This window comes from Candoia aspera, chromosome 2, assembly GCF_035149785.1.
Source record: "Candoia aspera isolate rCanAsp1 chromosome 2, rCanAsp1.hap2, whole genome shotgun sequence".
Classification (NCBI taxonomy): Eukaryota; Metazoa; Chordata; class Lepidosauria; order Squamata; family Boidae; genus Candoia; species Candoia aspera.
In genome coordinates, this window is record NC_086154.1 from 8,294,504 (window position 1) to 8,318,821 (window position 24,318).

Genomic DNA, 24,318 nt, shown 5'->3' on the forward strand with positions numbered 1-24,318 from the left:
TGCCTAAAATACGTAAGGGGACATTTCCTGTCCTTGGGAGACCCATGGTTTCTGGATGTGGTTCTGTTTTTGAACCTCATATTTGGATGAATATCTCAAGCCCTTTGTTTCTTCTATTCCCACTTGTCTTAAGGATGCCCTGGATTTTACAAGCTATATTAATCAAATTCAGTTTGAAGTGGAAGATGTATTATTGTCTGTAAGATTAGATGTGATATCTTTATATGCCAACCTACCGCAGGAGGAAGCCCTAGAAATAATACGAAAGGCACTGGATCAGAGTGGCTGCAGACAGTATTTTCTGCCCTTTTCTAATTTGGAGCTGAGGAGTTCAGTGGACAGAACTGGTGCTTTAACTCTTGCAGAGGCTTTGGGCACCATTTCATCTGTTGATGCCCCCCAGCCCCCTCAAGGTAACCCCAAAAGCTTGACCATACCCACTTCTGGGACATTTTGCAGGCTGAAATACAGGTGGATTTTCTACATACATACATTTGTGGGTGTGTGTATCTGTATTTCTCTGTGTGCATCTATGTGTATGCATAGAATCTCTCCCCAGCATTTCCAGATATCCTTGATGATAACGCTTTAAGTGCTAAGAATCTGTGATTGACCCAAGGCAACAAGTGAATTCCAGGATTTGAACTCAGACCTCAATAGTCTTCTATGTGTCAAATGAATCATCATGAATGATAGAAGTTAATCTAGCCTTTTGGCACTTTTCCTTTTTCATTGTTATGTATGCTGTGTTGTTGTTTGCACATGTGCAGCCAATTTGTAGATAATAATTAACACTTCTCTGTGAATCTTACAGGGAAAAAAGATGCCAATAACAGCCTTCTGGACAACTGAGAATCACAAGCAGCATTAAAAAGGAAAGCAAGTCAAGCCAGCAATCAAATCTTTTCCACTTTCTCCACAGAACCCCAAAACTCTTCTCCTTCCTCAGCAGGTGACAGACGAGAGAGAAAAGAACCGGAAGAGAGTTTTTGAGCTGGAAAAAATTGATTATGTGGAACTCAGATATTCCATGAAAAGGTCAAGGGGGATAATTTCCAAATTCTGAGAAAGAGGGAAATATCTGGAAGTCAGTGGGGAGAAAGAGGTCACCTGGATAGCTACAGAGGGCAGACAGTAACGCAAGCCTCACCCTGTGAGGAAGGAAGCAGTCGCTTGAATCAAAGCACCACCAAAGAAATCGTTTTGATCTCCTCGAAAATCGAAGAATATCATTGGTGGAAAAGCCCCACAGAGGTGTATATAGTGGGAAAAGCACAGATTTCAAGTCACAGGTGATTATGCACGAGGGGACCGACACTGGAGAGAAGCCGTACCCGTGTTCTCAATGTGGCAAAAGCTTTAGCAAGGAAGCGACCCTGGAGAATCACAAGAGGACTCACACTGGGGAGAAACCGTATGAGTGTCCAGATTGTGGGAAGCGTTTCAGTTGGAATTCCGACTTGGTGATACACAAGAGGACTCACACCGGAGAGAAACCGTATGAGTGTCCCGATTGCGGGAAATGTTTCAGTTGGAATTACAAACTGGTGAAACACCAGAGGACTCACACCGGAGAGAAACCATATGAATGTCCAGATTGTGGGAAAAGTTTCAGTTGGAATTCCAACTTGGTGATACACCAGAGGACTCACACCGGAGAGAAACCGTATGAGTGTCCCGAATGTGGGAAAAGTTTCAGTTGGAATTCCAACCTTCTGGCACACCGGAGGACTCACACAGGAGAGAAACCATATGAGTGTCCGGATTGTGGGAAAAGTTTCACTTCGAATTCCCACCTGGTGAGACACCAGAGCACTCACACAGGAGAGAAACCTTATGAGTGTCCGGATTGTGGGAAATGTTTCAGTCAGAATTCCAACCTTCTGGCACACCGGAGGACTCACACAGGAGAGAAACCATATGAGTGTCCGGATTGTGGGAAAAGTTTCAATTCGAATTCCCAACTGGTGATACACCAGAGGACTCACACAGGAGAGAAACCCTATGAGTGTCTGGATTGTGGGAAAAGTTTCAATTTGAATTCCCAACTGGTGATACATCAGAGGACTCACACAGGAGAGAGACCGTATGAGTGTCTGGATTGTGGGAAAAGTTTCATTCGGAATTCCTACCTGGTGATACACCAGAGGACTCACACAGGAAAGAAACCGTATGAGTGTCCAGATTGTGGGAACAGTTTCAGTCGGAATTGCCAGCTGGTGTCACACCAGAGGACTTACACAGGAGAGAAACCGTATGAGTGTCTGGATTGTGGGAAAAGTTTCCGTTGGAAGTCCAGCCTGGTGATACACCAGAGGACTCACACAGGAAAGAAACCGTATGAGTGTCCGGATTGTGGGAACAGTTTCAGTCGGAATTGCCAGCTGGTGTCACACCAGAGGACTCACACAGGAGAGAAACCGTATGAGTGTCTGTATTGTGGGAAAAGTTTCCGTTGGAAGTCCCAGCTGGTGATACACCAGAGCACTCACATAGGGTACAATCCTTATGAGTGTCCAGATTGTGGGAAGTGTTTCAGTCAGAATTCCAGCCTGTTGTCGCACCAGAGGACTCACACAGGAGAGAAGCCACATGAGTGTCCGGATTGTGGGAAAGATTTCCGTCTCAGGTCTAGCCTTATGAATCATGTAGTTTTACACATAGGAGAGAAACCATTCAAATGCCCAGACTGTGGAGAGTGCTTCACAAGAAAGTTCTCCCTTTGCAGACACAAGAAAATCCACAAGGGGCAGAAGGTGATGAGTGTAGAGAAGGATTGAATTTCTCTTCTCATCTCCCATTGGACATCCTGCTGAAAAGGTAAGTATTTAATTTCTGGGCTGATACTTTTTGGTCAAACATGTCGCAGTATGAGAAATGAGGGAGGAGAGGAAAAAATGGAAAATGTTAGTTTGTACTAACATTTGGCCAACTACATGTACCTGGCTATCATCAGAACTCCCCAGTAAGCTGCTGCAGGTCCTAAAAGATACATGAAAAAAAGAGAGGAGCACTCAGATTTTATGAGAGAATATATTAGGGAAGTTTGTGGCAGTGACAAAAGGACTGTAAAGTTTCAGACAGAAAGGCTGTTCTGGGTTGCAGTGGAACATGAGGGATAAGAGCTGCAAGGATATTGAGCTGAGGAGAAAAGGCATTGTGGTTTTGAATGTAGGATCTCCAGGTTTATGAGCAGCCCCTGCTGTGATCCTGTTTGCCTGGAGGTGCCTCTTGTTAGCCTTGGACAGCTGTGGGCGATAGCAGTGCCAAGGGGCTGAGCCTTTTGTTGCATCCCTGGAGGTGGTGGAGGTGGGAGAAAAGAAATGCACAGCGGAAGATGTTTCATGTCTAAAAATGGATTGTGTAAGAACCATTCATGGCTTTTGAGAAGGAAAGAAACTGGGTAGTCTCAACGTTGCTGTGAACGTGGAAAGGCAAAGCTCCCTTCCCAAGACATGATAGATGTTTTCATTTCTTTCCCTCCTTTCTCAGGGCTTCTTTTGAAGTTTTTCCACTGAATCCCTACAAGAAGAGAGAGGAAAATTACTTGTAGCTGCTAAGTGGTATTTTAGCCGTGCAGATGAGTGATCCTGATTTTGCTGAGTTCAGAAGACCCCAAAGAATTCAATGCTTGTTCATTTTAGGAACCCAGTTCAGAGATCAGGTGTGACAATCCACCCCTTTGATATTAATGATAGGAACTCTCACTACCAGCCATGGAAGGATATGGAAAAGTTCTTTAGTCAATAGAAGTGGATAGGACCAACGGAAAGAGCAGATTAAGCAGATGCAGGCGCAAACACAAATTTAAACATGCCAGATTCTCAGGCACTCCCCAACCACCCCTCTCCCACCGACTTGCTTCCCGTAACTCTAACCTGTCAGTCTTTGATGTTCCCAGCTGGACGACCTTGGTGTCTGGTTCCTCTTTCCCACCTTCAACCACCGGCCTGCCATTCCTCTCTCTAGTAGCTCTTCTACTGTCTGGTAAGCACTCTAGCTAATCACCACAAGCCTCATGCTAACTCAGTCTAGTTACTACAAAACCCATCTATCCGAGGCAGGATGGCAGGACGGCATCCTGACATCAGATTATAGTACTTTTTTTTCCTAGTAGGTCACTCTGCATTCGATCCCTTTGCAGAAGGACACTGTGAGGTTTTTATTTTAAGGCCTAATTTCAGAAACTCATAGCACAAGCCACGATGGATATGCAAAGTTCTTTATTAGATCTTTACCTCAGACTGTCAAAGCCACAACTGGCTCCACTTCCTCCCACCTCCCTCCTTTATCTTCCCACCTTTTCTTTGTCTCACCCCTTCCTCTGCATTGACAGCTTGTGTGATGCTGGCCTCTCAGCCTCTCAGTTGTGAATGGGATTGCTGCCATCTGCTCTCTTCTTATCCCTTGCCTCTTAATTTCCTGTAGTCTCTCCTCTCTCCTTCCTTCCCATTGATGTGCAAGCTTAGAGCACCCAGGTGCAATTAACCATTGCCCCTGGGTTCTCCATCCTTACATGCCACCTCCCTGCGGAAAGATGGCCTCCCCGTTTCGTCCCCTGGATACAAAGGCACCTGGCAAAAAAAAGAGCTAATTAGGAGGTACATATGACAAAGCATTCTGTTTCAGTTATGTATGTTTAGTGGGATATTGCTTATGGAACGCCCTGACTAGGCAGGGCGCTCGGACATGGTGGCTCGCCACCCAGCCATTTTCTGTGTCTGGTAGGTGTTTCCAGCGTACTAAGTATTGTAAGCCCCCCCCCCCCGATGTAGTCTGGACTCTAGAATTTCTTGTATCTCGAAATGCTCTTCACCATCAGTGTGGGGGTGGGTGGGGTTGGTTTAGGATGCCATCGCGTCGACGTTCGTACTGGTTTAAGAAGACAGCAATGGAAGACTGGGTGAATATTGTGCAACGTTTTTGGAAGTTGGAGTTGCACTGTGACATTGTTGATAAGTCGCATGATTGGAAACAGGCTGACATACTTTGGGCTGAGTTTCTTTGATGGCTGATTCGATTTCAAGTATTTAGTAGAAAGATAAACCATGTCTCCCACTTTTAGGGGCCACTCGGTGGACCTCTTTCTATCAGCATATTTTTTGTAATTGGCCTTGGCGTCGTCAAGCGCCTTGAAAATTGTAGGCCAGCTGTCCCTGAGTTGTGCAATCCAATCATCCAAGGAGAGTATTTCGGTGCGGAGTTGGAGTTCTGGGATGGGCACGAAGTCTTGGCTGGTGGTGACCTGAAATGGCGTAAATCCTTGCTTGCGTGTACTGCATTATTATATGCTACCTCGGCGAATGGGAGTAAATCAACCCAATTGTCTTGCTGGTGGCTGACATAGCAGCGCAAGTATTGTTCAAGGATTTGATTCCTTGGTTCACTCACCCCGTCAGTTTCCGCGTGGTGGGCAGAGCTTAGGCCTTGGTCAACACCAATTAACTTGAGAAATTGCTTCCAGAATCTGGAAGTAAATTGAGGTCCGTTGTCACTTATGATAACGTTCGGGAGTACTGTGAAGGCAATAGATGTGGTGAATGAACATCCTGACCAGTTGACTGGCTGTGGGAAGTTTGGCACATGGGACAAAGTGAGACTGTTTTGAAAAAAAGGTCCGTGACCACCCATATGACCATCTTCCATTTGCTCTCAGGGAGTTCAACCGTGAAATCCATGGCGATTTGTTTCCAAGGGTGCCTTGGACTTGCCATGTTTTGTAAAAGGCCTCTAGGCTTGCCTCTGATACATTTAGCTATGGCACGGGTGGGGCAAGCCGCTGTGTATTCTTCCACATCTTTCCTCAAGGTCGGCCACCAAACTTGTCATCGAACTAAATGAAGGGTTTTCACAAATCTGAAATGTCCCATCATTTTGGCATCATGGCAACACTCCAGGATGTTTCTTCGTAGGGTCTCTGGGATGTACAATTTCTCACCCTTCCACCACAGTCCCATTTTTTCCATGAGGAAAGTTTTATTGGAAGTTAGCCAGATATCTTGTTGAGAGTTGAGTTGGATCTTGGCTCTCAAGTCTTTGTCCACCTTCGCTGCTGCTTCTTGACTCCGTGTAGTAGCTGCCAGCCCAAATTGGGTAGTTGGGATGATGGAGTCTACTACCTCCTTCCGTAAGCTGTTGTGTTGGGGTAAGTGAGAGAGGGCGTCCGCCAAGAAGTTTCTGCCTCCTGGTAAGTATTTTATTGTGGAGTTAAACCATTGGAAAAATTGTGCCTATTGTATCTGCTTGGGGTTCAATTTCTGTGGAGATTTTAGAGCTTTTAGGTTCTTGTGGTCCATCCAAACCTCGAACAGGTGAGAAGCCCCTTCTAGTAGGTGCCACCATGTCACCAGTGCCCACCGGACTCTGAATGCTTCCTTCTCCCACACGTGCCAGTGTCGTTTGGTGTCTGAGAATTTTCGTGAGAGGTAAGAGCACGGCCTCAATTCACCAGCATCGTCCTTCTGTAGCAGAATGGCCCCAATTGCCACATCCGAAGCATACGCCTGGACTACTAGGGGTCGTGTGGGGTCAGGATGGTGTAGAATCGGTTCTGATGTGAACAATACTTTCAGTTGGTCAAATGCGTTCTGACAGTCAGAAGTCCATTGGATTGGAGCTCCAGGCCTCTTTGCTGCCTTTGAGTTCCCTCGCTCCTTTGTTTTCAGGAGGTTGGTCAGTGGTAAAACCACCTGTGCAAACTGTGGGATGAATTGTCGGTAAAAGTTTGCGAATCCCAAGGAGCTCTGTAGTTGTCTCCTGGTTCGAGGAGGTTCTCAAGCGATAACGTCTCTGACTTTAGCCAGGTCCATCCCAACTCCATCACTGGAGATTCTGTGTCCCAAGTAATTCAACTGCTTCTTATGAAATTCGCACTTTGATAACTTGACATATAAGTGGTTATTTAGCAGTTGCGTTAAGACTTTGTTGACAAGTGCCACATGGTCCTCCATTGTTTCAGAATAGATGAGGATGTCGTCCAAATAAACGAGGATGCCCCGGTATAAAAAGTCATGTAGAATCTCATTTATGAGATGCATGAAGACACCTGGCGCCCCCTGTAGTCCAAACAGCATTATGAGATATTCAAATGATCCTCGCTGGCAGTTGAAGGGAGTCTTTCACTCATCACCCTCTCTTATACGTGCCCAGTAATATGCCTCCCGTAGGTTAGGTTTGGTGAAAATCTTGCCCTTTGAAAGGTGGGTCAACTTATCCCTCAAGGGGAAGAGGGTATTTGTTTGAAGTGCAGACCGCGTTTAAGCCTTGATAGTCTGGGCAGAGCCGTAAGGACCTGTCCTTTTTAGTCCTGAATAGTATGGGTGCAGCCATAGATGAAGTAGCAAGGCAGATGAAGCCCCGTCATAAGTTTTTATCAATGAACATGCGAAGGACTTCAAGCTCTTTGGTAGTCATGGGGTATAGTTTTGCCTTGGGGAGCTCCGCCCTGGGATAAGTTCTATGGTGCAATCTTATTTTTGGTGGGGTGGTAGCTGGTCTAACTCAGTTTCTCCAAGGACCTCCTTCAAGCGTCTGTATTGTCTGGGAATGCGGGGTCCCTCATTTGCAGTTTCCTTCTTAGCTGATTCCTCAAGTGCTCCTGTGAGCTCAGATTGTGTGTTCAGTAGCCCTACGGATAATTGGTTGTGGCCCCCATTGGCAAAATAGATTTGGCCTGACCTCCAATCTTTCTTGGATTGCATTCTCAGAGCCAGGCGAGTCCTAGGATCATGGGGTGGTGGGCAATTGGGGTTATAAGGAATCTCAGGACTTCTTTATGCTTCCCCACCCGCATAAGTATTGGCTCGGTACAATATTTGACAGGGCCCCCTTTCATATCCCTCCCCATCCAGCTGGGTGAAGGTGACGGGGTTGTCTAACTTATCCACCCTTAGCTTTAGTCTGGCCACCATTGCAGGGTGTAGTAAGTTGCATGTGCACCCCGAGTCTAGTAGTCTGGCTATTGGGATGCGGTCCCCACCTCTTCAATCGCGCACGCACCAGCACTACTGGGTACTTCTCACTTATCATGGGGTCTTTGCACCCATCTTTCCATGCCTGCCCTTTGGCTCTGCTTAAAACAGGCTCACATCATTTCCTGACAGGGGGGCTCATCTTCGGTAGAGGCTTCGGAGTCCTCATATGACTCCGGCCATCCCTTCTCAGGTGCTGCCGCCGCCAGTGTCTTGAGTTTTTTAGCTGGGGCCTTCGAGTTGCTTGTGTTGGTCTTGGGCTGCCCCTGCTTCATGGGGCCTGGGCAGTTGGCTGCTCAGTGTCCCTCCTTCCCACGTTGAAAGCTCAAGCCTCTACGTGCTCTTTGTTCTTTTTCTTCAGCCCATGGCTGGTCCGCCATCCATCGTCCGCTGGGGTCTTTTGTAGTGTAGCGCCGTCCTGTGACGTATGATCGTTGTTGGCATCGCGCTTGGGCTCGCACTTCCTCTACCTCTCCTGCTAGGCATATCCAGTCTCAGCGATTTGGGGTTTCCTTGTGCTAGGGACCACTCTAGGATCTTGGGGCATAAGCCTCTCTTGAAATACTCAATCTTTAGGGACTCTGGCCAGTCAGTTAGCCTTCCTGCTAGAGTTTTAAATTCTATAGCATAGTCAGAAACTGATTTGTTCCCTTGTCTTATGGTTTGCATGCTGGCTCTGGCTCTCATTGTAGCCAGTGGGTCCTCAAAACGTTCGCCTTCATGAAATTCTGAAGGTTTTGGAGTTCAGGAGCTGCTGCCTCATGTAGTCCCTCCAGCCATTCAGCTGCCTCTGCCCTGAGGCGCCCAATACATAGCGCACTTTCGCATCTTCTGAGCGAAATGTTCCTTCAAATTTACTCATAAATGCTCTGACATGTGTTAGAAAACATGCAAGTTGCTTGGGGTCTCCAGTGAATTTGATATTGAGGCCTCTGTCCCCAAAAAACTCCTCCCTCATTCTTGGGCTGCTCAGCACCCCCATGATTGGTGGTTCTAATTGCCAAGTGCCTGGGGTGACTCCTCCCCAGTCTGTGGGCCTCCTTGCTGTGTCTGGGCTTATTCCGTTTTCTCCTCTAGATGCCTGGCTCGGTTGCACCCCTCTCCCTATTACTGCCACACCGTTCGCTTCAACTCCATTCCTTAATTCAAATATCCCGCCTTTGGTTAGCTCCACCCTCTCCTGCATTCCCTTTGCTCGCATGTTCCCTCGCCCAAGGCTTGGGGTCCTCAATTCTTATGCACTCTGCTGTCCAGGGCTCGAGGTCCATGGCTCCCAGGAATTTGTTGCCACCCTCTCTCCAGCCATGGGCCCCCCCATCTTGCCTGCGATCGTTCCTTGCACCGCTCCCTCCCCTGTTGCTACTGGATTCCATGTTCTGGCCTCAAACCTCTGGAGCAGGCATTCTACTGCCCCGCGTAGTGCTGCCATATCTTGTTCCAGCCTCATCACTCTGCTCTCCGATCCCACTGGTAAGCTTCTCATTTTGGGGCCGGGGTTTTCTGCTCTTCCTTCCTCTATGCTCACCCGCGATGGAGTTTCTGGAGTTTCTTCAGGTTGCTTGGGAACCACGTTTCACTCAGTGGGGTGTGTGGAGCTTCTAATCGTCTCAGGGTTTGCTCTGGGTAGGCCTCTGCGGTTCTGTAGTTTGGCCTCCTCCGTTCTCCCCCATTTGAGGTGATTGGCCTTCCGAGGTATCCGCGGTGTCTCCCCATGTCGTTGCCTCATGTGGGTCAGCATTGGGGCATTCCGTTCTCTCCAGTAAGGCCTCCGTGCTGCCAGTTGTGGCTTTCTGTGAGGTTTTTATTTTAAGGCCTAATTTCAGAAACTCACAGCACAAGCCACGATGGATATGCGCAATTCTTTATTAGGTCTTTACCTCAGACAGTCAAAGCCACAACTGGCTCCACTTCCTCCCGCCTCCCTCCTTTGTCCTCCCGCCTTTTCATTGTCCCACCCCTTCCTCTGCATTGACAGCTTGCGTGATGGTGGCTTCTCAGCCTCTCAGTTGTGAATGGGGTTGCTGCCATCTGCTCTCTTCTTATCCCTTGCCTCTTAATTTCTTGTAGTCTCTCCTCTATCCTTCCTTCCCTTTGATGTGTAAGGTTAGAGCACCCAGGTGCAATTAACCATTGCCCCTGGGTTCTCCATCCTTACAGACACTCAACAAGCAGGACCAGGGTGGGGTGGGGAGGAAGCAAGAGGCTCTTTTGGCCTGAGCCTCAAGCTCAGAGTGGCTTCAAATTTAAAGGTCTGCAAAGTTGTTGAACTTTAGAATGTTCAAATTATATTTAATTCTCTCCCCCTTCCTCTCTCTTGCCCTTTTTCGGTGCTGTATTTTTGTGCACACCTGTTATGATGTCCCATTTTATTATGGGCAGCAGCAGTGGGCAGCCCTGGCCAGGGGGGCATCTTTTGAGATGCAGCGCCTGGATCTGCCTCCCTTACCTGTCCAGCTACCCCTCCCAATTGACTGCTGTGGGCTCCCGTCCTTGTTCAAGTTGGCCCCCCTAACCGAACAGGACCGCACTTGGACGCTTTCAACTTTTTATTTTTAGTTCATTTATGAGCTGTACAATTTACACTGGAGAAGAAGCTTTCTGCCGTTTTTATACCCACTGAAATAACAAGGGCTTTTTGACAGCTCTGGAAACCAAGGATTCCTGGAGCCAGGTTTCACTCCGAATGGCATCTGGGTTGCTCTCTTGCCAGTGTCCTCTGCTGAGGTTTGTTAGACACCTTAATTTAGTGTACAGCTTGGAGATTTCCTAGCGGTGTTCCATCTCTCATTAACTCGTGCAGCTCTGCCTAATTTCCCTCGGCCAGCTAAATGCGGAGCAGTTTTGTTTATGGGGCACGTGGACTCTATTTTTTTTAAAAATCCTAATGCATCTAGAAGGCTATCGCTTAGAATCATAGAATGACAGGGTTGGAAGGGACCTTGGAGGTCTTCTAGTCCAACCCCCTGCCGAAGGCAGGAGTCCTCATACCATCTTGGAAAAGTGGTTGTCCGATCTTTTCGTGAAAGCCTCCAGCGATGGCGCACCCTGAACTCCGGGAGGCAAGCTGTTCCACTGCTGAAGAGTTCTCCCTGTCAGGAATTTCCTCCTTATTTCCCGGTTGGATCTCCCTCTGAGGAGCTTCCCCCTGTGGCTTCTTGTCCGACCCGCAGGTGCCATGGAGAATACACAGATGCCCTCTTCCCTGTGGCAGCCTGCGATCACTGGAGTACTGAACTTCCCATTCAATCTGACTCATAAGTAATTACTTAGAATTCTCTGTAATGGTAGGTAGCATACAGGACAGAAGAAAATGTTGCGAATGGGAAAGCCCGTGCTTTTTCCCCATCTTCCGTCATCTTCAGTGACTTCAAATTCCACCCCCACTCCCCTCTCAGGTATGCCCCCTCCCTCTCGGGCCAGTAAGCGTAAGCATGTGCAGCTGTCTCCCACATTCTTTGCAGATGACCTTGGCAGTTCAAGATAGTCCAAACAAAATGATTTCACGCTCCAAGATGTTCCCCCCTCCCTTTCCTTCAACTCACAAGAAAATGACACGTGTTGAATGAAACATGCATGCGAGTCGAATCACGTGTTCTGAGAACGTTTGAGCTGGAGCATGACACAGCCCTTCAAGTACTGGAAGACGGCTATCATGTCTCCCCCCGTCTTCTCTTCGTTAAGCCGAACTTGCCCAGTTCCTTTTGCCGTTCTTTATAGAATTCATAGAATTTCCCAAGCATCCTGAACTGTTTTCCCCCCTAGGATTTCCACCCGTGGAATCCTTCCTATCCTTCCTCTCTGTTTGTGGAAGTCAGCTCTCCTAAAATCTAGAAGACCAGTGTGACCTGGTTCCATTCCCCTTGCCTGCATGATGGTGAGTCCTAGCATGACATGGTCACTCTCTCCTGAAGGTCCTACAATTTCCACTCCCTCAGCCATTTCATCCCTATTAGTAAGTGTTAAGTCCAGTGTCACTGACCCTTCAGTCCCCTCTTCCACCCTTTGGATGACAAAGGTGTCAGGAACGTCAGTAATCTCTTCGATCTCCTGCTGCTGAGCTTGTTTCCCAGGCGATGTCGGGGTGGTTAAAGTCCCCCGTTAGCTACTGCAGCGGTGTGTTTCCTGGACACCTCCGCCGACTGACTGGCAAAGCGCTCATCTCTTTCCGCTCCTTGGTTGGGTGGCCTGTAGTGCACCCCTACGGCAGTGTCATCTCTTTTTCCCCTGATATTCACCCAAATCAATCAATCTGTCTGTCTGTCTGTCTGTCTGTCTGTCTGTCTGTCTATCTATCTATCTATCTATCTATCTATCTATCTATCTATCTATCTATCTATCTATCTATCTAATTCATCCCCGCCCATCTCCTCCCGTCGGGGGACTCTGGGCTGTTTACAACAATCGATTAAAAACCATAACTATAAATACACAGAATAACATACAGTAATAAATAATATAAATAGAGGTAAAAATAAAGAATCCAAGTGGTGAAGAATCTAAAACAGTCCAAGTGTGGGAGGAGTGGTCTATAGCAACCACCCCCTGTAGACCTATTCCGCTCTCCACCCCAAACAAGGCGGCAGAACCAGGTCTTCAGACTCCGCAGAAAGGCCAGGAGCGATGGGGCCAATCTCACCTCTGGGGGCAGCCTGTTCCACAGGGCGGGAGCTACTGCAGAGAAGGTCCGCTTCCTGGACCCCGCCAGATGAAATTCTTTTACAGACATGGTCCGCAGCATGCCCTCTCTGCGTGACTGGGTGGGACAGGTTGATGTAATGGGGAAGAGGCGGTCCCTCAGGTAACCTGGCCCCATACCATGTAGGGCTTTAAAGGTGATAACCAACGCCTTGAAATGGACCCGGAAGCAAACTGGTACCCAATGCAGCTCGCGCAGCAGTGGTGTTATATGTGCCCTTCTGGGGGCACCAAAAACAGCTCGCGCAGCTGCATTCTGGACAACCTGGAGCCTCCAGATACTTTTCAAGGGTAGCCCCATGTAGAGCGCATTGCAATAGTCTATCTGAGATAACAAGGGCATGAGTGACTGTTCGAAGGGCCTCCCGGTCCAGGAAGGGGCATAACTGGTGCACAGCACGTAGCTGCTCAAAGGCTCTCCTGGCCACAGCTGCCACCTGCTCTTTGAGCAGGAGCCGTGAGTCCAGGAGGACCCCCAAGTTATGCACTGGGTCTGCCTGGGGCAGTGCAACCGCATCCAGAACCAGATGGTGTTCGTCCTTGATGCCATGTATTTCTCTACAGGTGTAGTAATTCTTTACATACAACACAACTCCTCCTCCTCTTTTGTTGGGCCTGTTTCTTTGGAACGTGTTATATTAGAAGATTCTGAGAAGAGTCTTGCTACATCAGATAAAATGTACTGATCTACCATCCTCTTGTTTCATACCACTCGGTTAAACATTTCTAAGAAATGGGGCAAGGAGACAGTGGTTCCGTCTCTCAGCCTTGTTCCCCAGGAGCTGATACTCAGTGGCAGAATTATTTTGGTCTATATAAAAGACTTTTAACCTCAGTCCTGTCTGAAAGATAGCCAAGCGTTTCACCATCACCCTATCTTGTAGCAGTGAGTTCCATAAGACCATAAATGTATTATCTGAAGTCATAAATTTAATTTGGCTTGAGAGTCAGGTCAAAGCCCCCAGACCTTGCTGATGTGGGCTATGGGCTGGGGTATCCTTGGATGGGGGGGAGATACCTGGGAGCAGAAGCTGTTGAGGGGGGAGATGTGTTTGAGAAGTTGAACATGTAATGAGACAATTCTTTGGGGGCTACCGATGGGGAAGGCTGAGATTTCCAGTCAGGCAGCATTAGATAACCAGTATATGCAAATGTTTGTGAGACTGAAAATAAAATTTATACCAAAAGAAAACACATGCATTTTCCCTCTTTGCCACTATATACTGTCTTCTTCATTTTCTTAAAACCTTCATTGTTATTTAAGCACCTTGTCTAGCCTGAATTAAAAAGAGGTGTTTTCACTTTTCTCGTTGACACTGGTGAAAGTTTTGGCAGCAGTGGTAGAACACAAGATGAAAAGCAGAAAAAGAAATTTCTGCTCTTTTTACGTTGGTGTGTTTTTAGAGTAATTTTATTGTTGAATTTGGAGGGGCACCCTGCCCTGCCACTTTTGATGCAGATCTAACATGGTGTGGAGGGTGATGGTGGTTGGACGGGGCCGTTTCAGCTCTTCACTCTAAACTCTCTTCCATGATGGGATCTGGATTAAAATAAAACTAACATAAAGAGGCCCTTTCCCTCATTTTATTCCCACCTACCTGCCTTCCTACCTACATGAACAAACTTTTTGCCTCCCAGGATGGCATGCTTTAATGCCAACGGTTCTCCCCACACAGCTCCCCAATTATCAAGGTACTGAGTTAAAAACAAAGAAAAAAATTCCCTGGCATAGGATACAGTGAAACAAAATGATGAGCATTCAAATGATCCCTTTGCCCCCTTGGCTCTCCAGTATTCGGGCTCGCTCAGATGGAATTGTGTAGCAGACAGTGAAAAACTTCTAATTTCTAATGAATCAAAATTTCTAATGAAAAAAAAGAATGTCTCTCAGACAAAGAGTATGGCAACTTTGTATACACTTCTGTGTGCACATGCGTAGTACCACCCTTTTGACAACCCTTTGAAATGTTTCTCTGGAAAGTTTATCAGTTCCTTTTACCATATAGAGACAGTCTCCCCCTCTTTCTAAGCCCCTTTTCCTAGGCACTGCTGCGTAGGTGTCTCTCGCTTTGACCTAAGGGAGATTCCTGTGCAAGCGAATTTACAGGCACACATGGCATTGATTGAGCCTTTAGCAGATTTAGAATTTCCTCCTTCAGGAACAAAGCTGGCTTCGTGGGAATGCCGGCTCCAAGACCCTGGGCATGCTTCAAAGCAGCCCTGGCCACATGAGAGAAAAGCTGGCTCTGCTGTGGCCTGCTGGGGTTCCCGGCTCCTAAATCCTTTTGAACCCCAGGAAATCAGGAACAAAGTTTTAGCAGGTAGAGAGGTTTTGGTCTCCAGCAAGAACGAAAGCGCAGGAATCTTTCCATCGGCTTTTGATCTGCAAGCTGGTGCCCTCCAAGTGTTGTGCCCAAGCGGCCTGGGAATTCTCCAGGCTGAAAGCTCACTCCTCTGGGAATTGGGAAGGCTGCTCAGAGTAATTCTGCCCTCTAGCGAGATTCAGGCTCCGCAATGTAAGGGAGCTGCGCTTTGTGGCTGCCGTTTCCCCTCAGGATGCTGTCCCTTCGTTTACTTGCTGCTTCTTGCAAAGGACCTTTTTGCTCGGTTGCAGTGGCGATGAGTGCACCCTTGGGAGACCCGAAAGAACAGGTTAGGGATAGATCGTCATGGAGAAAATCTATCCATGTGGTCGCCGGGAGTCGAAAAAGACTGGATGGCTCAAAATCAATCAAGAAATCTTGCCAAGTCTTAGGATAGAGACCAGACCGGTGGGGTTTTCAGCCACGTGTCGCTAGATGGCGCTGTAGAAAGAAGCAAACCCCGCGCCAGAAAGCTGTCAATCCAGCAGCGGCCTCTGTGGTTGCTGAGGACCGACATCCAACGGGAGGGGGAGCGGGGGAGTTGAAACAATGGAGCATTGGATGGCTAGAGGGGATGTCGGAGGAGTGGAGGGGGGCAGAGGAAGTTCCTGTTCGGGCTCCCGCCTGGGGGGAGAGCGGCGCGGAGGAGCGCTCTGTGGTCTTCGCGGGGTCGGAGCAGCAGCGGCGGGAGGTGAGCGGAGGCCGGGAGGGAGGCGAGGGCGGGAGCGCGCGGGGCTGCCTCGTTTCCTCCGCGGGGAGAGCCAGGTGAGCGACCCCGCCGGAAAACGCCGGCTGCGCCCCGCGCCGCCCCTCCCCGCGTTTCCTGCCTCGGGAGCTGCGCGCTTTGAAACCGGGGCAGGCAGTTTCCTGGCGGTCGGGAGATTTAGGGGGTCTCCTTCGCGTCCGCGTTGACGCTCTGTGATTTTGGGGAGATGCTGTTTCCTTGGCAACCGCACGGGACGGATCTGCCACTGCTGCCTCCCGGGACGTTTTGGTTTTTTTTTCCTTCCGAGTCCAGCCAACACACTCCCATCCCTGTATTAACCAGGTTCGACCCTGCTTGACCCAGCCGTTTTTTTAAAATAGCCACTGGGGGCGATTTGGGGCGTTCAGGTGTAGAGGTAGTCCTCGCTTACCTCTTGTTTAGTGACCGTTCAAATGGCGCTGAAAAGGAGACTTCCAACTGGTCCTCAGAGTTGTGCCCGTCAAAGTGATTTGGGTGCTGGTCTTCCATTCAAGTATCACGGTTGTTTGACATGTGCTTAATGACCCATGATGATTTGCTTAATGACCCATGGTGTTGTAAGTTAGCTCATTCATGTGATGTCATCTATTTTTTTATTTATATATCCAATTTATTCCCCACCCATGTCACTCAGAGAGCAACTTAATGAGCGAGCTGCTTAGTGACAGAGTTGCTGGTCACAATTGCAGTAAGAAAGGACTACCTGTATTGTATGGCAAGGTGCCCAGAGTGGTTGTGGACAGGACTTTCTGCCCTTTTCTACTTTGGAGCTGAAGAGTTGAATGGACAGAACTGGTGCTTTAAATCTTGCAGAGGCTTTGGGCACCATTTCATCTGTTGAAGCCCCCCAGACCTCTTAAAGTAGCCCCAAACATTTAACCATACCCACTTCTGGGATGTTTTGCAGGATGAAACACAGATGGATTTTCCACATAGAAAACATTCGTAGGTGTAAGTATCTGTATTTCTCTCTGTGTGCATCTATGTGTATGTGCAGAATCTCTCCCCAGCATTTCCAGATATCCTTGACAATAACCCTTTAACTGCTAAGAATCTGTGATTGACCCAAGCCAGCAAGTGAATTTCAGGACTTGACCTCGGACCTTGTTAGTCTTCTATGTGTCAAATGAATCATCATGAACGTTAGAGGTTAATCTAGCCTTTTGGCCCTTTTCCTTTTTCATTGTAATGTATGCTGTTTTGTTCTTGTTTGCACACGTTGTACAGCCAATTTATAGACAATAGCTAAACTAAGACTTGTATGTGAATCTTACAGACAAAAAGGATGCCAATAAGAGCCTTCTGGACAACTGAGAATCACAAGCAGCATTAAAAAGGAAAGCAAATCAAGCCAGCAATCAAATCTTTTCCACTTTTTCCGGAGAACCCCAAAACTCTTCTCCTTCCCCAGCAGGTGACAGATGAGGGAGAGAAAAACAGGAAGAGAGTTTTTGAGCTGGAAAGAATTGATTATGTGGAACTCAAATATTGCATGAAAAGGTCAAGGGGGATAATTTCCAAACTCCAAAAAAGAGGGAAATATCTGGAAGTCAGTGGGGAGGAAGAGGTCACCTGGCTAGCCACATAGGGCAGACAGTAACGCAAGCCTCACCCTGTGAGGAAGGAAACAGTTGCTTGAATCAAAGAACCACCAAAGAAGGATCAGAAATAGTTTTGATCTCCTTGAGAGTCCAAGAATATCATTGGTGGAAAAGCCCCACAGAGGTTTTGTGGGGGAAAGCACAGATTACAGGTCACAGCTGATTATGCATGAGACGACCAACACTGGCAAGAAGACCTATCAGTGTTCTCGAGGTGGGAAATGCTTTATCAAGGACACGACCCTGGTGAATCACAAGAGGACTCAAACCAGAGAGAAATTGTATCACTGTCCAGATTGTGGGAAATGTTTCAGTCGGAATTCCAGCCTGGTGACACACCAGAGGACTCACACAGGAGAGAAACCATACAAGTGTCCAGATTGTGGGAAAAGTTTCCGTTGCAGTTCTGACCGGGTGAAACACCAGAGGACACACACAGGAGAGAAACCGTATGAGTGTCCAGATTGTGGGAAAAGTTTCATTCGGAATTCGGACCGGCTGAAACACCAGAGAACTCACACAGGAGAGAAACCGTATGAGTGTCCAGATTGTGGGAAAAGTTTCAGTCAGAATTCCCACCTGGTGATACACCAGAGGGCTCACACAGGAGAGAAACCGTATGAGTGTCCGGATTGTGGGAAAAGTTTCAGTCTGAATTCCAACTTGGTGATACACCAGAGCACTCACACAGGAGAGAAACCGTATGAGTGTCCAGATTGTGGGAAAAGTTTCAGTCGGAATTCCAACCTGCTGATACACCAGAGGACTCATACAGGAGAAAAACCGTATGAGTGTCTGGATTGTGGGAAAAGTTTCAGTTGGAAGTCCAACCTTGTGATACACCAGAGGACTCACACAGGAGAGAAACCATATGAGTGTCTGGATTGTGGGAAAACTTTCCGTCAGAATTCCAACCTGGTGATACACCGGAGCATTCACACAGGAGAGAAACTGTATGAGTGTCTGGATTGTGGGAAAAGTTTCAGTCAGAATTCCAACCTGGTGAGACACCAGAGGACTCACACAGGAGAGAAACCATATGAGTGTTCGGATTGTGGGAAGCATTTCAGTTGGAATTCCAACCTGGTGAAGCACCAGAGGAGTCACACAGGAAAGAAACCATATGAGTGTCCAGATTGTGGAAAGCGTTTCAGTTGGAATTCCGACCTGGTGATACATCAGAGGACTCACACAGGAGAGAAACCATATGAGTGTCCAGATTGTGGGAAAAGTTTCATTCGGAATTCTGACCGGGTGAATCACCAGAGAACACACACAGGAGAGAAACCGTATGAGTGTCCGGATTGTGGGAAAAGTTTCAGTCAGAATTCCAACCTGGTGAGACATCAGAGGACTCATACAGACAAACCGTATGAGTGTCCGGATTGTGGGAAAAGTTTCCACTGGAATTCCCACCTGGTGATACACCAGAGGACTCACAGAGGAGAAAAACCTTATGAGTGTCCGGATTGTGGGAAAAGTTTCCGTTGGAATTCCCAACTGTTGATACACCAGAGGACTCACACAGGAGAAAAACCATATGAGTGTCCGGATTGTGGTAAACGTTTTAGTCGGAATTCCAACCTTGTCTTACACCAGAAGGCTTATGCAGGAGAAAAACCGTATGAGTGTCCAGATTGTGGGAAAAGTTTCATTCGGAATTCTCACCTTGTGATGCACCAGAGGACTCACACAGGAGAGAAACCGTATGAGTGTCCGGATTGTGGGAAACGTTTCAGTCGGAATCATGAACTGTTGATACACCAGAGGACACACACAGGAGAGAAACCCTATGAGTGTCCAGAATGTGGGAAAAGTTTCAGTTCCAAGTCCAAGCTGGTGATACACCAGAGGACTCACAGAGGAGTTAAACCATATAAGTGTCCAGAATGTGGGAAAAGTTTCAGTCAGATATCCAACCTAGTGATACACCAGAGGACTCACACAGGAGAGAAACCGTATGAGTGTCCAGATTGTGGGAAAGATTTCCGTCTTAGGTCTGGCCTTATAAATCATGTAGCTTTACACATAGGAGAGAAACCCTTCAAATGCCCAGACTGCGGAGAGTGCTTCACAAGAAAGTTCTCCCTTAGCAGACACAAGAAAATCCACAAGGGGCAGAAGGTGATAAGTGTAGAGAAGGCTTGAATTTCTGATCTCCCATTGAACATCCAGCTGAAAAGTATTTATTTAATTTCTGGGCTGATTTATTTTGGTCAAACATGTCTCAGTATTAAGAGATGAGGAAGGAGAGGAAAAAATGGAAAATGTTAGTTTGTACTAACATTTGGCCAACTACATGTACCTGGCTATCATCAGAACTCCCCAGTAAGCTGCTGCAGGTCCTAAAAGATACATGAAAAAAAGAGTGGAGCACTCAGATTTTATGAGAGAATATATTAGGGAAGTTTCAGACGGAAAGGCTCTTCTGCCTTGCAGTTGAACATGAATGATAAGAGCTGCAGGAATATTGAGCTGAGGAGAAAAGGCATTGTGGTTTTGAGTGTAGGATCTCCAGGTTTATGAGCAGCCCCTGCTGTGATCCTGTTTGCCTGGCGGTGCCTCTTGTTAGCCTTGGACGGCTGTGGGCGATAGCAGTGCCAAGGGGCTGAGCCTTTTGTTGCATCCCTGGAGGTGGGAGAAAAGAACTGCACAGCGGAAGATGTTTTATGTCTAGAAATGGATTGTGTAAGAACCATTCATGGCTTTTGAGAAGGAAAGAAACTGGGTAGTGTCAGCGTTGCTGTGAACGTGGGGCTGAGGTAAGGCAGAGCTCCCTTCCCAAGACATGATAGATGTTTTCATTTCTTTCACTCCCCTCTCAGGGCTTCTTTTTTAAGTTTTTCCCAAAAATCCCTACAAGAAAAGAGAGGAAAATTATTTGGAGCCGCTAAGTGGCATTTTAGCTGTGCAGATGAGTGATCCTGATTTTGCTGAGTTCAGAAGACACCAAAGAATTCAAGGTTTGTTCATTTCAGGAACCCAATTGAGAGATCTGTTTATAATACTTCTTTTTTTCCTAGTAGATCACTCTGCATATGATCCCTTTGCAGAGGGACACTCAACAACCAGGACCAGGCCGAGGGTGGGGAGGAAGCAAGAGGCTCTTTTGGCCTGAGACTCAAGCTCTGAGTGGCTTCAAATGTAAACCTCTGCAAAGTTGTTAAGCTTTGAGATATTCAAATTACATTTAACCCTCTCTTCCTCTCGTTTTTTTTTGGTGCCGTATTTTTGTACATACCTGTTATGATGCCCCATTTTATTATAGTTAGGAGCTCCAAATGCTTGAAATGGTTCAAAAGCCTCTGGATCTTTGAGGGGGCCATACCATAATGCAAAATCTTGCATTCTAAAACAGTGTTTAGAATCCACCCCAGGGAGGACAAAGTATACTATGTGGCTACGGAATACTGATGTCTTTGGGGAATAAAATGGGACAGTAGGACAGAGGGAATGGAATGGAATGACTTGGTGGAGGCCATGGCTGGCTGGCTACGGCAAGGGTTTCTTGTCTGTTTCTTTTGATTACCGTTCTGCGAAGACTACATATTTTTTCTTTTGGGAGGTGTCTCATGCGTACACCCAGAGCCCCAGCGGCAAAAAGTGGGGCAATGGGTATGAGTCTGAGGATAACATTAACAATTTATGTAATGCTTAAGAATTAAGTGCAGAAGAGAAAGGAATGTGTTTTGCACCTCTGGAAAAAGTACAAACCAAATTTATCAGAGCATTACTTCAGATGCCCAGCTGCGTGTCAAACGTTCACCTACGGCTTGAAACTGGCATGGCTAGGGTTGTGCCTAGAGTGTGTCTAGCCTCTCTCATCCTCTGGCTAAAGTTTAAACTTATCCTAAGGGCCTAGCGCCTCTTATTTTTCAAGACACCTTTCAGTCTTCATGGATGAAGCCCATTAATTCAAATATTTTAAAGCTAGGATACACTCCAGCTACTCTTCTAGAGATGAACTTTAACAAGCAAAGCTAGAGTTAAAGCAAAGGATAAAGGATATAGAGAGGCAAACAGACACTTTTCCTGTCTCCTGCGCATAAAAAATACATTGTTTCTGCCGCTAGCTACCTCGAGCAACTTGAAATTCCCACCCATCAGAGAGCCTTCTCTTTAGCCCGCTGCCATGCTCTCCCATCTGCAGTATTGGAGGGCAAGTATAAAAAAATTCCATTGGTCGCAAAGCTTTGCCCATGTGACTCAGGGGGTGGAAGCCATAGACCACGTCCTTCTGCACTGTGCCTTCTACTAAGACATCCGCATTAAATTCATTACACCACTGATTAGTAAACATCCTGGATGCACAGATCCTGAGTCTGTACAATTGCTGCTTATAGACAAAATTTCTACAGTGACGGCACAGGTAGCCAGGTCCTGCACTGCAGCAACGAAGGTCCAACACATCAAGAGAGGCCAACCTTTGTAAAAAAAAAATATAAACTTTATATAATACTATCTACATATGCAACATAGTCATAATGTAGTTTTTCAGGTTTTATATTTTATATCTAATACTCCCTTGAAAAATTCTCTATTCTCAAATAGTTAAAATAGGCTACACCCTAGACCTTGCATATAGAGTTAGATAGATAATTAGCGTATTTTAACTGGTTTTAATAGATATATTTTATTATATGTTAATATCTTAAGCGTGACTATGTTTGTCTTACAGAATAACACTATTGTATGGGTCTATGACCATAATAAAGATTTAACAGCTAACAGAGAGAGGAATGTTAATTGAATTTGCATATGCAGACATACAAAATGGACCCGTTAAATATGGCAGTTAAGGGAACAGTGGAATACCCAACAAGTAACCCCTTTACAATAAAAAGAATAGATGAATTAGACCCCAGAAAACCTACTAAGAATATATCTATTTACTGCTAAAACTCTTGTGTCTGTTGGTTGGTTTGTAACCTCCAGTTGCGCAAAACAGTGCATCAGAGGGCAACAATCTTTGAACCAGGGTACCTCACATGGGCTAACTTACCGAATGCCAAGACCTGTTACTCCCATGTGAATGAAATTTCGGGAAGTTGTGGCTATTTCAGCACCGTTGCGCTGCTGCTGCTTCAGCATTGTCGCGGTCAGCGGAGGTCACGTTCCTCATTTCGAAGTCTTGCTGACACCTCCCCACTAGTCAATGGGGAAGCTGGCAGTCTAAAACTGGATGGTGATTTCTGAGGCTCCCTGCCAGCTTCCTACAAGCAAAGTCTGGGCTTGTGGGACTTTTGCAGGGAGAAAGCCAATTAATTTTATTTTCTATACCACCTTTATTATTTTTATAAATAACTGAAGGCAGGGAACATACCTATTACTCCTTCCTCTTTTCCCCAGAACAACAATCCTCTGAGGTGAGTTGGGTTGAGAGAGAGGGACTGGCCCAAGGTCACCCAGCTGGCTTTCATGCCTAAGGCAGGACTAGAACTCACCACCTCCTGGTTTCTAGGCCGTTGCCTTAACCACTAGACCAAACTGGCTTAAAAATGACTCATTTTTAATTTGGAACTTGTTGTGCCAGATGCCACATGGAAGAGAGCCTTTTCTGCTGAGGCACCCACCTGATGTGGCACATCGTCCAGTGGATATTAGATTGGCCCTGGCCCTGCAGGCTTTTTGTGAGGCCCCAAAGATGTGGTTTGGCCAAGGGGCTGGGGACACTGAAGCGTGGTGGAGCCATGCAGTAGCTGCACTTACAATTCTGACTAATGGGATTACTGTCTCCCCACCTGCGCACCCTCCCCGACGCTTGCTGCACCTCTTGAACAAGCCCTTGCAGCCTCATATATTCTCCCTGACCCACGCCGCACCCTTTTGCAGCTTCCCTGACCTGTGCTGCACCGCGTGCATGCTCAACACACCTTCTCGCACACTTGCGCACCCTTGCAGTCCCTGACCTGCACCATTATTATTATTATTAAATTTATGTCACCGCCAGTCTCCCCCAATGGCAGACCATGCCTCAAGCATACACTGTGACCCATGCCGCACCCACACACACCTGACACATACCACTCTGCTTGCATGCAACTTTGCTGCACCTTTCACACACTCCTTGAAGGCTTGAGCACCATTTGTTTCCAACCCCACATCTGTCTTGCACACTCCCCAACCCACATCTCGCCTTTGGTGCAGCCCTGCAGACCCCTTGCTGCACCTCTGGCACACTGCCTTGCATTTTTGTGCACCCTCCTTGACCCATGCTGCATCTTTCGCGCCCCCTCGCACCTTCGTGTGCCCACCCTGGCCCGTGCTGTGCTTCTCACATGCCCCCACACGGCCGACGCCGCGCCTTATGCGTATCCTTTGCAATATATCCCTCACTTCCCTTACTCCCATATGCATGAAATTTGGGGAAGTTGTGGGTGTTTCACCGCCATCCTGCTGCGCTGCTTCAGCACCACCACATTGTCGCGGTCAGTACAAGACACTGAAAAGGTTCCATAGTCAAACCGTACAATAAGTCAGCATATTGACGACACGTCACGTGATGCTGAAGAGGTTTTGTGTGATCAGCTGCTTTTCTATCCGCGTTGATGAGTCAAGAGATTTCACCAATAAATGTCATGTTATGTCATTTGTAAGAGTTGTAAGTGATGGTGAAACTCCTTTTCTGCTGCAAAGAACTACCTGAAACAAGCAAAGGCCAAGAAGTATTTAATGTTTTGTCTTCGTATCTGGAAACAAAAAGTCTGTCTTGGAGGAACCGTGTTGGCCTCTGTTCTGATGGTGCTCCCTCAATGGTTGGCTCCACGAGGGGTTTCATTTCTCTTGTGAGAAAAGAATCCTGATGTTGCCACAACACACTGCTTTCTTCACAGAGAGGTGTTGGTGTCAAAAACCCTTGGAGATGAGATGAAGAAGGTTCTGGGTGATGTTACACAACAGGTTAACAAAGACCAGTTCACTCCAGAATGCTTAAAAAACTGTGT

The 24,318-nt window shown here is 47.1% G+C and overlaps 1 protein-coding gene across 1 annotated transcript; it reads left to right on the forward strand.

Moving 5' to 3' along the window:
• Positions 1-818: 818 nt before the first annotated feature.
• On the forward strand, positions 819-19,774 carry LOC134489800 (zinc finger protein 850-like). The gene is made up of 5 exons (XM_063292666.1): positions 819-2,778; positions 9,225-9,440; positions 11,141-11,228; positions 15,464-15,793; positions 17,398-19,774. Exons 1-5 carry the CDS (start codon positions 1,299-1,301, stop codon positions 19,520-19,522), a joined length of 4,239 nt encoding a protein of 1,412 aa, XP_063148736.1. The 5' UTR covers positions 819-1,298; the 3' UTR covers positions 19,523-19,774.
• Positions 19,775-24,318: the final 4,544 nt, after the last annotated feature.